The 15,209-nt window shown below is 39.9% G+C and overlaps 1 protein-coding gene across 1 annotated transcript in view; it reads left to right on the top strand.

The window, feature by feature from the left end:
* Nucleotides 1-3,044: 3,044 nt before the first annotated feature.
* The window catches only part of DOK6 (docking protein 6), a 253,364-nt gene continuing 241,199 nt past the window's right edge, over nt 3,045-15,209 (top strand). The window contains exon 1 of the mRNA XM_037382000.1: nt 3,045-3,380. Coding sequence (XP_037237897.1) covers nt 3,315-3,380 — 66 coding nt within the window. The 5' untranslated portion in view covers nt 3,045-3,314. The remainder of the gene's footprint in view (nt 3,381-15,209) is intronic.

Raw genomic sequence — 15,209 nt, forward strand, 5'->3', positions numbered from 1 at the left:
CTTTGGAAATATATCACCTTCTTCAATTTCACTTGCAGGAAATTTTTCATACAGCAGAGTTCTGACAACATGTATGTTTGGGAGGTGACACAAGTTCTGCTGTATCGTTACCTCTTGCTGCACAGATTGAAAAACTAAAAAATGCACAGGAATGCTGTATGTTCTGAAACTGCTGCCCCTTTTGTACGATATACAGCATAATCTTAAAAAAAATAATTAAAAAATCATACCATTGCCTCTACCTCGATTTGAGGACACATACAATTTTTCTCAGATCCTACAAATCAATTTTTGCATAGCTGAGAGGTGGTGAAAAGCGGGCAGGGACTGCATGTGAAACAAAGTCTATAAACTTATGAATTTTTCAGGGTTAATCTGTAAAGGAAATGTCTTTTTGTCAGTTAATTGAATAGGATTATGTACTTTTCTGGTAGCAATTGAAAGGAAGTGTTCCTCTCCTTTTTGATCCTTCAAGAGCTTTCTGTACTTTAAACAATTGCTAGTCTCATTTTGAACAAAGCTTGTATTTAATATGTTGTAAGGTGTCTTGAAAGGATTCTATTTTAGGCATATCACAATTTTCTCTCTAAAATCACCGAATATTCTGATTTGACATATCATTAAAAGATAAATTAAGGAAGAAATCATATTCTGCCCAAAGTACAAGTTCAAACTTAAAATATCCTTTTGACATTTCACTAGAAATATCTAGGAAGCCACAACTGAATATAGGCTAATTATTTTTCTCTATTCTTTTTTATGATGGTATAGTTTATAAACAATTTTGTAATTATATAGACATTTTTGCTTGGATAAAAGTAATGAAGAATATTACTCCTACCAGATGTTCCAAAACTCATATAATTGGGAATCAAGTTACTAGAAAATAAAAGAACAGCTACATTTTCATCTGTTTCACCATTATTAATTGACTTTCACAAATAATTCAGGAAAAATAAAATAATAAGGTTTATTCTGGGGAAAGATAATTTTCTTGGTCTAGTGTCATAATTTTCACACTCTTTAGACTTGGATGCAGAGACAACAGCAGTCAATGAAGATACAAGATTCCTTAGATCATAATATTAAGATTCTTTTGGGGGGGGTTATTATTTTTTCTTTTTTTTTAAATAAGATTCTATACCTGGTTTATGATGGGCTAGCAAAAATACTCTCAGGAAAGTTTAAAATGTTGTGGAAATCAGAAACATCCAGATTTCTCTTTTATCTCCTACTTACCCTATATAGAACTGTAGAATCATAGAAGAGTTTGGGTTAGAAAGGACCCTTAAAGCTCATCTAGTCCAACCGCCCAGCAATGAGCAGGGACATCTTCAACTAGATCAGGTTGCTCAGAGCCCCATCCAGCCTGACCTTGAATGTTTCCAGGGACGGGGCATCTACCACCTCTCTGGGCAACCTGTGCCAGTGTCATGCCACACTCACAGTAAAGAAATTCTTCCTAATATCTCATCTAAATCTATTGTCTTTCAGTTTAAAGCCATTACCCCTTGTCCTATCCCTACATGTTCTTGTAAAACGTCCCTCTCCAGCTTTCTTGTAGGCTTCCTTCAGGTACTGGAAGGCTGATATAAGGTCTCGCTGGAGCCTTCACTTCTCCACTTCACTCTCCAGTTGGGCTGGAAAACCCCAACTCTCTCAGCTTTCATAGGAGCGGTGTTCCATCCCTCTGATAATTTCTGTGGCCCTCCTCTGAACTCGCTCCAACAGGTCCATGTCTTCCCTGTGCTCAGGGCTCCAGAGCTGGATGCAGTACTCCAGCTAGTTATAGAGTCAAGCTACAAAGCTTTTCCTTATAATTCCATCACCCAAGCACGGCACTTAATTTTCTAGATTGTATCTTTCTTATTTCCTGCAAGATTAATCTCTACATGTAAGCTCAGAATTTTTTTTACAGAGAAAGCCTAATTTGCAGAACGTTAGATAGGCAAAACCAGCTAAGTTATAACAATGTCATTATCCATTTGCTAAGAATATTGTCTATTGTTTTTGAAAATCTGAAATAAATCTGACGAGCTTTCAGCTCTAGAAATATGTTTAATTGCCCCAGTCTACAGGACACTGTAAGCTGCAAATTGCTGATTCATAAAACTTCAGGGCAGTATGGTGCCATAAAAAGTAGGTATCTAGGAGAAGAGCTTACGAAGGTTTTATTTAAGCTTATCATAAAAATCGAACCTTTTGCACTGGAAGTGTTTATGAAGTATGATTTACAGAACCACAGTAATGCACTCTCTTTGTCATTCCCATACCTTTGTAGTTTTTCTTTCTCAAACAGTTTAGGTTTATTCTTGTCCATCATGGTTTGCACATACCTAAAGCAAACACAAGCAATTAGTTTTTTGTGTTGTTGTTGTTTCTAAACATTATCTGTTTTTCTCAGAAGTCATTCGCTCTGCTAGATCTGCCTCAATGAGCAGCATAAGTAACTAAAGACACGGTCATCACTGCGGAGGGCACAAAACGCCTATGTGCGACACCTCATTTTTCAAATTCTGATGGACTTGTGCCATTGTTTTTTAACTTTTGTAGTTTAGATGTTTGCTTCACTGAGTTAGTTGTACTGACACAGTATTTCAGCGGTTGGTGGTGGGGTCTACGCGGCTTCCTGAGGAGACGCGCAGAAGATGCCCTCCTGGGCCGCGTTTCGAAGGGATCTGCCAGCCGAGCGGAGGCTGCCGCGGCCAGGGCGCTCCGGCAGCCTGGAGAGCCGTGGCCGTGGGTAACACCGCCAGCGCCGAGGAGAGCGCCTGCCCTCAGCCCGCGCCATGCCCGGGGGCCGGGGGGGTGTCACCCCGCACCCGGCTCAGGGCACCCGCGCCGCCCCCCAGTGACTGCAGCCCAGGCGGCCCCCGGCCCTCGGCGGCGGGCAGGGCCAGCGCTGGAGGCGGGTTCCGCGGCCGCGGCGCCGGGGGCGGTGTCCCCGCTCCGCTCCGCCCGCCACCCCGCCCGCCTCCCCGGCCGTAGGCGCGGGCAGCCGCCGGGCAGAGGGGAGCGGGACGGCGGCCGGTGCAGCGGGGCGGGGGAAGCGAGGGGCCGGCGGAAGAGCGGAGCGGGGCGGCCGCCCCCCGCCCCCGGGGCGGCGCGGCGCGGAGCGGCGCGGCCGCGGGAGGAACGCGGCACGGAGCAGAGCGCGGCGCTTGCCGCTGCCTGGATGCCAGAGGTGCCTCGGGAGCCGGCGGCCGGCGGCACCCGGGAGGGCCCGGGGGAGGAGGCGGCGGCGGCGGCGGCGGAGGACGACGACGGCGACGACGACTCTGAGCGCGGAGGGGAGGAAGCAGACAACGCTGGCCATGGCCTCCAACTTTAACGATATAGTCAAGCAGGGCTACGTGAAAATCCGCAGCAGGAAGCTGGGGGTAAGTGAGCTCTCCCTTCGCCCGCCTGGCCGGGTTGGGGGCGAGGCGGTGGCGGCCGCCTTACCGGCCTGGGGGTCGGCGGTGCCCCGGGCGGGGGCCGACAGCGCGGGGCGCGGCGACCTGCTGCTGCCGCTGCTGCTGCCGCTGCTGCTGCCGCTGCTCGGACTTGGCTTCCTTCTCCGTAGGGGTCGGTGGGGATGCGCTGCCATTGTATCTCGGAGGGGGCCAGCCGGCTTCGCCCCTCTCTCTATCTCCGGGAAGGCGCCGCTCCTCCCTTCTTTCTCAGCGACTGGCTTCCAGGGTCACTGTCCGCGGAAAGCTGCGCCCCTGTCCCTCCGTCCTCCCCGAATCCCGCAGCCCAGGCCGGGACAGACACCCGTCCCCGCGCCGCCCCTCGCCCTGCTGCTCCCGGCGGGGGCTCGGGGGGGTGGGGGGGGAAGGCGCAGGCAGGGTCTGTAAAAACTTTGTGCAGATTCTCCCACCCTCTCTGCCTCCCTCTCCCGATTTGGGAAAGGCATGTCTTTAATCGGGGCAAGGTCTGAAAATATTGGAGGCTGGTACCAGAGCAGCCCACTAGTAACCGAGAAAAGTGGGGTGTGGGGGGCTGCGTACGAGCTGGTGCCCGGGGGTGCGTGGGGCTGGAGCCTGCAGCGGGACGGGGGGCAGGCAGGGAGGGAAGGGGGTGACGGCCGCATGGGCTGAAAGGCAGATGCAGAGGCTGACAGTGGTCAAAATTAGGGGCAGGCCCTCAGCCAAGGATGGCTGGCCTCGGTGCCCGCTGGGATGCTCAGCCAGGCCGAAGGTAGCACGGTGTTACCAGACTGGCCGTGGGCACTTTCCCTGATGGGGTACAGCAGGCCTTGAAAAGGCAGTGAAGTTGGAGCTGAGTGCGTGCAGGGGCCAGGATTTCCTAAACTTTGGTTGGTCCCGGCACCCAGCAGATTGGGAGTCTCCTGCCCTTTGTATGTGTGAGAATGAGAAGGCTCGACGGGAGCAGGAAGCCCTGAGGCCTCTTGCTGTCTTGCACAGCTAATGGTGTTGCAAATAATCCCAAAAGACCAGGGTCCCTGTGAGCTTGAGGCTTAACATGTCAGGGGCTGGGAGGAGGGCTGGGGTTGTTCTTTGGAATCACCCTTATTTTTTTTTTCTACAGACGTGCAGAAAAGTGTGGGGTCCCTATCCGTTCTCCCCTCCAGGGAGGTGGGCTGCCTCTCCCTGCTTCCCCCAAACCTAACGGAGCAGGGGCCATATGAAATCGCTCTCCGCCAAGTCGTGCTCTGCACGCTTATCGTAGCGCTAATATTTATCTCTTCCTCCTCCCCCCTTCTTCCTTCCCCCCAGATGCTGTGCTTTGCTTGCAGACACAGTATGCAGGATGGTGGGAAAGCAATCATAAATTGACCTTTGGAACACTTTGCTGCCTTGGCAGGGCTGTTAATTCCAAGAGAGCACAGAAGAGTTTGGTCTGGACCCTTAATAGCGCCAACTCCATATGTTTGAGAGATGGTGTAAATCCAAAGAGAATGGCTGCTCTTATTAAAGATTTTGCAACCCCAGAGTCACTCCATGTATCGGTCAAGCATTAGACTATCTGAAGAGGCAATTTCTAAGCCTTTGTTCATTTCTGGCAGTCCTCTGCTTAAACCTTTGCTCATTAGTTTTTCCCTGGCTCAGCAGTGTTATTAGATGGGCGCAACACAAAGCAGTGAGATGATGGTATCATACCATGATGTTGGTAGTTGCAAGCAGAGTTAATCTATTTGATTTGCAAATCTGTATTTGAAGGAATCTCAGAGTCCTTTAAGTGTGAAATTATGTATATGCGTATCTCTATATATGCAAATACTTTTATATACCTATGTGTATAGCATATATGCAACAAATGTAGAGCACATATTACAGTAGTCATGAATGATACCTGCTGACTTGTGAAAACAAAATTATGAATACAGTGTTATTTCATTGCAGTGTATCTTAAGTAGCTTGAATATTTTGTTTTGAAGACATTAATCTGAATTTTTTTTGGTGGGGAGACACATAACTGCATTTTTTGGAGTGGATATTATGGTCGGAATGATTATCATACTTCACAAAGCAGAAGTGAAACGGTTCATACAGTGTCTATGGAGGTTCTTCTGAAGATGTGTGTGAGGGTGACAATTCAGACTACACAGCCTCAGGCAGGTGGTAGTATAAGCTTAAATGTGACGTAAGGGGATGCACATCTGAATAAATCTATTAAGTACAATGTAAAATGGATTATATTTTATAGGAAATAGCATCAAAACTTAAGTTAGTATCATGGTTGAAAGGTATGAATATGCGTGCATATATCCATAGGTAATTGGATTCTTGTGGCTGAATTTCTAAATTAATGCAATTTTCATTCACCAAGTGAAACATTAAAGATTTGTATTTTTTTTCCCCTTATGTCTATCTTCAAGTCCAAACCTTAATGAATTACACTAGAGCTGTCAAAATGTAGGTGAATGCATCAGTTTTTAGGGATAGAAATGTCTGTTAAGAAATAAATATTTTTAACCTCCAGAAAATATTGAAAGGATGGAAGAGACATATGGGTTCTGGAAACTAAGGCTGCATTTTGAATATGGAGATATAATTGTATCTCTTGCTGGTTATGTTTCATTCTTATACACTGGAAGTCACTGATACCTATATATATTTTTTTTTTGTCATAATGGTCTACAGTCTATATTTCAATGTCTCCTGAAAAGTAGATTGATTAGAACTTGGACAGCTGAGGTGACTAATACCGATTTTAGTGCTAGAATTAGTTTTATTGCTCAAGTCTATCCCTTAGGCTGGTAGCCAACTCATTACAGAAATTCTTCCAGTGCAGCTTTTATTCTGTCTTGTTTTGTGACTAAGGGAGCCCTGGCTGAGAATCAAATGGAAGATACTTCAGTATAATGCAACCTGTGAAATTTCAGGTAAAACTGAGTGACATAATACCGTAGAACGAAATCAGATGGCATATTTAATTTTATTAACAAACTCCAACAACAACCTTTGATGTGGTGTGAACTTTCTGGTAGAATTTACTTTTCCAAGAATTTAGTTTTCAACAACCCAAGTCATAAGTCGTCTTCTGATTGCCCTCTTGTATTGTTTTTATGCTTTGTAAAATAGAAATTCTTCATGTTATATATATGTATTTTACAAGGTATAACATGTTTACTTCTGACTTATTATGGCTACACCTTGCTTTACCTACTTGTTACCCTGGCTACATATTCCCCAGATATCTGCAAATTGGATCCATAGCATGCATGAGTGCTCTCTCCAGTCATGGAGAGTGGACAAACATCCATTCTGAACAGCACAGTCAGGATTTGGAGATATTTTGCCTTCAGTAAATTATTCTGTTCAGAAGGGGTGTTTGAAGGCAAAGACAAGGCCTAAGTCTTGATGGAAATACATGGCAAGAAGTAGTATGAGAATTTGTCCTTTTTGTTTAGTGGTATCTGATCATCAAGAGTTTTTGCCTTCTTTTCACCATAATCACAAAGTGCTTGTATACCATTTGATTTGCTTGTATACCATTTGATTTACATCTTAGTGGGCTTCCGTGTATTTTCTGACAGTTCAGTATTTTCAAAGAGACCCCGCTATTCTGATATCTTTATGTTAAAGTAGCTTCTTTTCATGAAGGGTTGGATAGCTTGCCAAAATGAGGAGCTTTACCAGCCTCTCTGTTGCTGTTGGAATCTGACATCTACCTCCATTGGGAGTATCATGATTTCTGCTGTGGAGGTATCAGGCCATGAAGAGACATCCAGCCAGTTAGATCACTTAGCCTGTCTCATTACTTTGTTAGTCATGAGCTGTATACAGAACTTTTCTGTGGTGCCTTGAAATTTTAAACATAATATTAAAGCCTGTGTAATAGACACTCACATATATGCATGACATCTTCATTGAGGTAGCACAAGAATCTTTGAAACTCAGAAACTGTGGTCAGTGAGGACAGTTGTAATGAAACCATCTTTTAAAAATCTGTTTCCCTGCAGCCTAAATATGCCTTTCTTTTCTCTGGCATTCCTGCACTGTTTGATATTTTGCTTTTCTCTAATACCACATAAAGGAAAGACCTCATTCTTGCAGCCATTACATTTGACCTGCATGACCCTCCTTTGAAATAAATTTGATTGTAATGTGGTGTGCTGTTCAGATCAGAATAGGTCATTTGTGTAACGTGGAACAGGACTATGCTGCCTTTGTTCTTTTGGAATCTTTCATACTTGTGTCACATTAAAATTCATATGACACAATTTTACACTGCGCAGGCTGTGCTCATAGGCTGTAACTTTCTTGTAGCAGACTGGAATCCCTTTGTTGCCTCCTAATAAACTAAGCTGTGAGGATTTCATGCTTTGTTGAAGTGCTGTTTCTTAGAAGAAAACCAATTTGATGTCACATTAGGAAGTCTAATTAAAAATGAGTATTGTGTCACATTGATAGTCTTATTTTGACCCATATCAACCTTTGAAGCCATAATCTTTTTGTTTGTTTGTTTTTGTCTTTTTTTTTGGCACTCTTTGGCCACAGAACAGAAGAATCCTATCTAACAGAAATTTTGACTTAGTTGGTGACTAAATACTGATTTTTACGTATTTCCACATACTGAATAGAATTCTTTCCTGAGTGGTTCATCCTAGACAATAATCCTGCTATCCAAAGAGAAAACTGTATGTGCCAGTCAGTCTTGATTGAGTAGTAAATAACAGTTTGCTCTTAGTTACCAAATTAAAAGTTTTACCGTATAACAATCCCCCCCCCCCCCCCCCCCTATTTTAACCATACTTTTAGAGTGTTACAGTTACCTTTTCTGGAAATTAAGATAATGTTTCTCCTGCTGTTAACCCTGTCTCCAATCAATCAGCACTAACAATGCTATGAATACAAAACTGTGATTGCAGCTTGGTTTCTCTTGAAATAGTGCAGTACGTGTCTTACAGAATCCCAATATTTAATTGATATCATGTATATATTTAAGGTGAAGAAAGTAAAGGGATCTGCAAAATGTCCTGAGTTTAAGGGTACGTTGATGTCAGCAGCTTTGCAAGTGGGTCATGATGAATACAGAGGGCAGAGTAAAAGTGGTTCTGTTTCTTGAGTTGTTATAGCATATTTCAAGAAGCAAACAAATGAAGAAGCCCAAGCAAACAGTGCAGCCTGGAATGGACATCCTTTCCATAGATTATTTTGTTATTAACTGGGAAATCTGCTCAGCCTGTTTGAAAGCACCAAGATTGCCTTTATAACTACATCTTGATGGATGACCTATGAATTACGACTCAGAGGATGAAAATAGTTCAAATGAAACTAAAAAAAATTAATTCATTTTTATATATATATAATTTTTTACTCTTCCAGACTGACAGGATTTAGGTGCTAGATTTTCCATGTAAAGGAGTGCCTTTTTTTATGTTAGTTCAAGACAACATGAGATATGGAATTAAAAGGATTTCACTGTAATCCATTAAAGAAGCTAGTCACATTTACTACTTAATACTGAAAGTATCATATAAAATACTTTCACATAAAATGCTTTCAGTACTTCTTGCTACAGTTACATGAATGGATTTAAAGAATTAAATGGAAAACACATGGATTTCCAATTTGGTCATTATGGAAAGAACAATCACTTTGAGCTTTTGAGTAGTTCTTATTGATTAAGCATATCATGCAGGAAATGGAAAAAAATGTCTTGCATCCATTGTAAACAAGGACAGAAAGTCCAACAATTTTTTATGCTAATGTTTGTGTTTAGAGAAACTTGTGTCAGGCTTGTGGTAAGCACTTTGGATTTGCTGTGTTTCCCTGTTACTGTTCTTGACGTTCTTTTCCCCCTCTTAATGCTCAAGAGATCTGATAGCCAAAAGTCTATTAATTTTTGTAATGATGTCGGTTATTTGAAGGGACAAATAATTTCTCTTTTGCAGATAGCATATCACATCTATGTTATTGATGGATTATATAGATGCTTCTGTTTTTACTCTTGTGTGTAATATCATTAGCCTCAGTGAGATTACAGCTTAGCTGTATGAAGGTTACACAAAGAAGTGTTTGTAGACTTGATCTCTTGCAGTTGCATACTGTGAGATGGTAAAAATTTATTGAGAGTTTATTTGTAACTCCTGTAAGGTGATGGCCTTCTGGTTTTTCATTTAGGAGTGTGTCATTTTTTGTCCTATGATGGACATTAAAAACCCAATGAAAAGACCCTGAAGTCAATTTAAAGTAGCCCATTAACTTCAGTGGCTTTGGTTCAGAGTCCAGGTAGGAACATTAGCTGCATGCTAGGACATGAACTTCCTTGTTGTAAAATGCCCTTCAAATCCTACTCAGAGGAGTTATCCTTTCTCAAATACGTAATTATGGAAGGGACATTCTGTATAAATCCTTGAAATACATGAAGAATTATTCGGGTCATTCCAGTAGTGAGTTTTCTTCCTAGTTTTTTAGAAATAATCTCTCTTTGAGTCATTCATTCAGATTTTTGCAAACAGTGCAAAATGCATTATAGCGGTTGCCTGGCAACAACATATTCAGGCAACAGCATATGTGAACCAGTTGTTAGTTATACATTTATATATGTAACTATGTATAGAGAATACATTTTAGATAGCTACTAATGAGAAATTTAAAAAAAAAAAGTGCTATGAAATGCTCTTCTATTTTTTAAAATACAAATAAAGGGGTCTGGGTCTACATTGCCGTGGAAAGTTTGTATTTTATTTTAGGTTGTGTAAAAGACCTGCTAGTAGAACAGCTTTTCACAAATATCATGATTTAGTTAATATACTAATATATTACATAGCAAGCAATATAAAATAATGTCCTTGTTGAAGGTGAAAAATACTTTATGTATGGATACTGAATTATATTAATCACTGCTCTGTAAATTAATAAACTGTTATTGAACCAAAATGTGGGTATTTTACTGTATATTGTAGCCTTTCAGATCTGTTATGTGTAAAGTAATTGTAAACGTAGTGCTGCATTTTATATTTTTAATCTCTTCAACTTGCAGTGCAGCTCTAAGATCAAAAAGATACTAGTATATTGTTGTAATTAATCATTTAGTTGAATTTTTTTCCAGATAAAATACATAGTTCAACTCTAAATACCACAAAATTTCTTTAATAAAGTCATCAATGACAAAGAAAGAAACCTTTAATCTTGTGAAGAAAGTTTGTGTAAAGTAGGATGAAATTGCAAATGTCTAAAGAAGAGTTGAAGGAGAGTAGAATTCAAAGTAACTGTGTGTTGATACTTTTGTGTCACCTAAATGCTTTATTTCTGTTAATATTTTTGTACTATTCAGAATACATACCCCTGCATCACCTCTGAAAAGAAATTTGTGTGATTGTTTAGCACAGCTAGTAAATCACTATAACTGAAAACCTTGTACAAGTCAAGAGATTTTTTTAAAAAAAGATTTTCTGTTGGTGTAAGAATTGAATCTACTGACTCCAGGAGTACTCTTTCTGACTAGGATAGGCAGAGTCTTTCTTTGAAAGCTGAGATTAAAACTGTAGAGTTTTGAAGATGAATGTTAATGTTGAAGTCTACTTAGAAATTAAGTAAAAAAATAATGCAGACTGTAAGGTAGTGATGTATTACACTTTTTTTCAGTGAACTCTACTACAAAATAAATCTTCCATATTTTGCAGGTTTTTAACAATCGTAACATGTGAAGCATGTCATTGACATCATATTGAGAGGTTACAAGACCATGCAAATGGAGCCTCACAGGAATTACTGTTCACTTCAGATGCACATAAATTAGAAAGATAATTAATGAAAGCGTGTAAGTCTTTTAAAGGATTGATCTTCTTTCTCTCTGTTGTTCAGTTGCCAAACTGACCCTCGTCATCTCTAGCTTACCTGGACTGAACTTCCGAGAGGTTGTATTCATTAACACGTCAGTAAGGAGTTAGAAGCACATGGCATTGACTAGATCTGGGGAAAAACATTACACACTGTCAGCCTACTGGAGGAGAGGCTTTTCAGCGTGTTTCCCCTACCTGTTCATTGCAAAAAGAAATAATAGCATAGTTTAATATCAAAAGTTGTTCCCTACTGTAGAACCAATTTAGGACCATTTTTGAGCAGGAAGCGTAAGATACTTCTAATACTCTCTGTCCCTGGAATAATTTTTTTAAACACTGTTGCTCTGAAGTCCACTGCCCTTAGAGTGAATTGGTATATTCTCTTTTCTCATGCAAACATTACTTTTTTTTCCTTCAAAAGGAAAATAATACACATAGTCTTAAAAATAATAATACAAAAGGATTTCCTGAAGGAGTAATTATTGTTTTTTTTAAAGTGCCTAGAAAGAGGAAACTGCTTGTAGTTGGCCTTTAGGCATTATTGTGATAAATATGATTGATATTTTATTATCATTGCTTTTATTTTTTATTCTTATTTATCAGAATACCTGTAGAAAATGAAGTTTTTGATAAAGTAATTACATGTTACAGTAACTGTGTTATCTAGCTCCAACATGATGAGACAGTGTGAAAAAATAAAATACGAGGCTTAACTAAGAATGGAGAAAACTTCCATTTTAACTAAAGTTGATATACTAAACTATTAATTGCTAGATTAGTATGATAATAATAAGGTACTTTAAAATGAAATCGTTTTGCTGATGAAAGTAATTTTTGTTGATGCAGTTAGAATATTAATACTTACTCTAAATGAGAATGATTTTTCTTCTTGAAACCGTACTTTCAAACTGTTTCTATGAATACCTTATCAGAATGTAGAGTTTTGACACAGGAACAGAAAAAGAACAGGGTTTTTTTTTGGTATAACAAAAGCAAGTTATAGGTGCTCAGTGCATGGTCCTTTCAGTTGCTAAATACGTTCAGATCTCTTGGACTTCTGTAGCAGGCACTGAAGGTCCTCAGCTTGTGATAAGATGTGAACGTCGTATTTGCTATCGATTATGCAAGGCCAGATACAAAATTGGTCATACTGTCTGCTCTTATATTGGCAATTCTTGCTTTTAAGTTGCACAGATTACATACCGTCTGAGAGTTATTGCCCTGGGATGGCTGAAGTTTCGTATCTGAGAACAGATTTATTGACTTCTGAGTATCAAAAGGTTAGGATATATCAAGCTGTAGCTCTATATGTAGTACCAAACTTGATGTTTGGTATTATTATTTTCAAAGTTACAGTTTTTTGAACTCCATCCGTATGTACTGTTACTGATAATCCTAAAAAGACTGAGACTTAGAGAGATGCAGATATGCAAAGAAAGGTATTTTATGAGTGAGGAGAAATATAATGCTGTTTTTTGCCTTTCATGAGAAAAAAATTATGTATGTATATAGAAGAACAGTATCCTAACAACAAAGCTAGATAGTCTTTTTGTTACGACTATGGAAAATTAACTAGTAAAATATTTTACTGATTTTTTTTTTTTTTTCCCCTGTAGGCCTTTTTTCTTAAACTACATTGTTTTTTGGAGTTTTTTGTACTGTCTCTTTCTAGAAGGCAGAAATCTTTGTGCTTACGTGTTGGACTATATATGAGAAGAGGTTAAGTTTTAGTCTTTTCTAGAGCTGTAATTTGTAAATTTGAGCACTTTGATTCATTCCAGCCTTATTCTAAATTATACTAAGCCCACTATGCACTACATAAATTGAATTTAAAGCTGCATTAAGGCCTCTTTTACTGCCGGCATAGTGGATGCTGTTAGTGTAAATGGGAAACAGGCTTCCTGAGCTTAACTTTTCGGTCTGTACAATGAGTATAATCTCTTTTCATCCACCACTTCTGTATTTTGTCTGCTTCAGCTATAAACACTTGATAAATTCTTATTTTAGGTATGTAGGTTGGCTAGCACTGATCATGGTCAAAACTGTTATTAGGTGCTACCACTGTATAGAAAACAGTGCAATAATGCAGAACTTATTTTTAATAGTTTGAGACACAGAACCACAGCATGGCTGAGGTTGGATGGGACTTCTGGAGGTCATCTGGTCCACACACACCCCGCTCAGGCAGGGTCGCTGTCTATTTTAATGTTGTATGAAGGCTATTAGTTTGGGTTAGAAAATACATTTCACAGAATTCTTCTTGAAATGCCTGTTTTTACAGTTCAGGTATCTTGATTTATTTTAGTTTTTTGTATATACAGAAAGTAAATATTTTACATTTTTCCCCCAGATCTTATTGATAGAAGTGATTGCTCATCAGTTTTCATCTTGGAATCAGGTGTCACGAATAGGAAGGCAAGGAAGAAGTGTGAAGCTGATAAATTTGATAGGCCTCTTTTGCCTTATTTGAGACAGAATTGTAGCACAAAATCTAAAGTCTTGAATGGTTTTGATTTTAAAAGTAGATATTGAAAATGTTAAAGGTACAATTATTGACATCTTATCTGGCAGAACAATTCTGAAAGCTGAATATGTTACATGAGACCATTTTGTAACTGCTAGGGTTACTGATCTGGCCCCAGACATGTAGAAATCAGCCATATTTGTCAAAAGCATGTCACATATGCAACAACTTTATTTTAAGTGGGGGGAAGGTTTAAAGGTGTTACTACAACATCTTTTTCCTCTCCTAGTGCAGCGTACACTAGTCAGATTTTGAGAAGACGAGTGTTTTCTCATTTCCAAACTTTATAAAAGGCGTATTCTTTCACACAACAATTTTGAAAACCCTTAACCTCTAGGTTTTTGTGAAGTTTTCTGCCAAGTAATACTAATGCCTAGCCTTACATTGTGCATTTTACCCATTAATATCTCTGAGCTCAACATAGGGAGCAGGGATTTGCATGGTTCCATAGAGCTTCTGTGGGACTTTGTGCAGGTTGTGGGATGAAACAGTTGAGTCCACTTGTTGAGGCCACTTACAGAGTGTTGAGACGACAAGATGTGTTGTTTCTTGAGGAAATCTACCTACACGATATACACAATAGAAAAGCACTACAGAAGGGTTTATTGCAAACAAATGTATGAGGTTAAGAAGTGGTTAATCGAATTACAGTTTGTCCAGAATAGCAATGCTCACGTGGGCACTTCCAGAAGACTTGTAACAGCCAGTATTGTCAGGGTACCAGTTTGCCTTTAAAAAAAGAAATACCTTTTCCTGCAACCTTTTGAAATCACTGTAAGATTTGTGTTCCCTTTGGCAGATCATAGCTCAAACCAAAAGGTTGAAAGGATACCAGGTAGCCTTTGCTAATGTGTGATAGTTGAATAGAACTTGGGCTAATGCAGTCAACACACTTAGGCAGTAACGTCTTTAATGAGACCCAGTTCCTTCATCATATTACATTTTTCCAGTCATTGAATAATGCTGAGTTTTAGGGCTTTTAGTAATGAAAATTCTCATGTAGACCCATCCTAATGAAGAGTAAAAGAAGCTGTCAAAATTAGGCAAATATCCTACTTTCTTGCTGTAAATGTGAACATGTCGATGAACTAGATCAGCTGTTTCTGGTGTACATAATTGTTTCTTTCATTAGATCTCACTGTTCTGTGTAGGTACATTTTTAATTGCTTCTGGCAAGCCATAAGATCAAACATTTTTGCAGGAAAAGCTGTGCAACAGGCAAAAAGTTTCTCAGCAGTAAATCTACATTTGCATGTAAATTTTAGCTGGTGTGAATTAGTGAGATTTACAAAAAGCTGAGTAAAAAATTCTAAGATGTGACATTCTCTATTGGAACAGAATTTCTGACAGCTGTTACTCCTGGTAGCGGCATGAGGTGTTAAATATATAAATATCAAAAATACAGCAGAAGGAGTAAGGAGCAAAAGAAAGCAAGCAGACTGTTCT

Source organism: Falco rusticolus, chromosome 3 (genome assembly GCF_015220075.1).
Source record: "Falco rusticolus isolate bFalRus1 chromosome 3, bFalRus1.pri, whole genome shotgun sequence".
Lineage (NCBI taxonomy): Eukaryota > Metazoa > Chordata > Aves > Falconiformes > Falconidae > Falco > Falco rusticolus.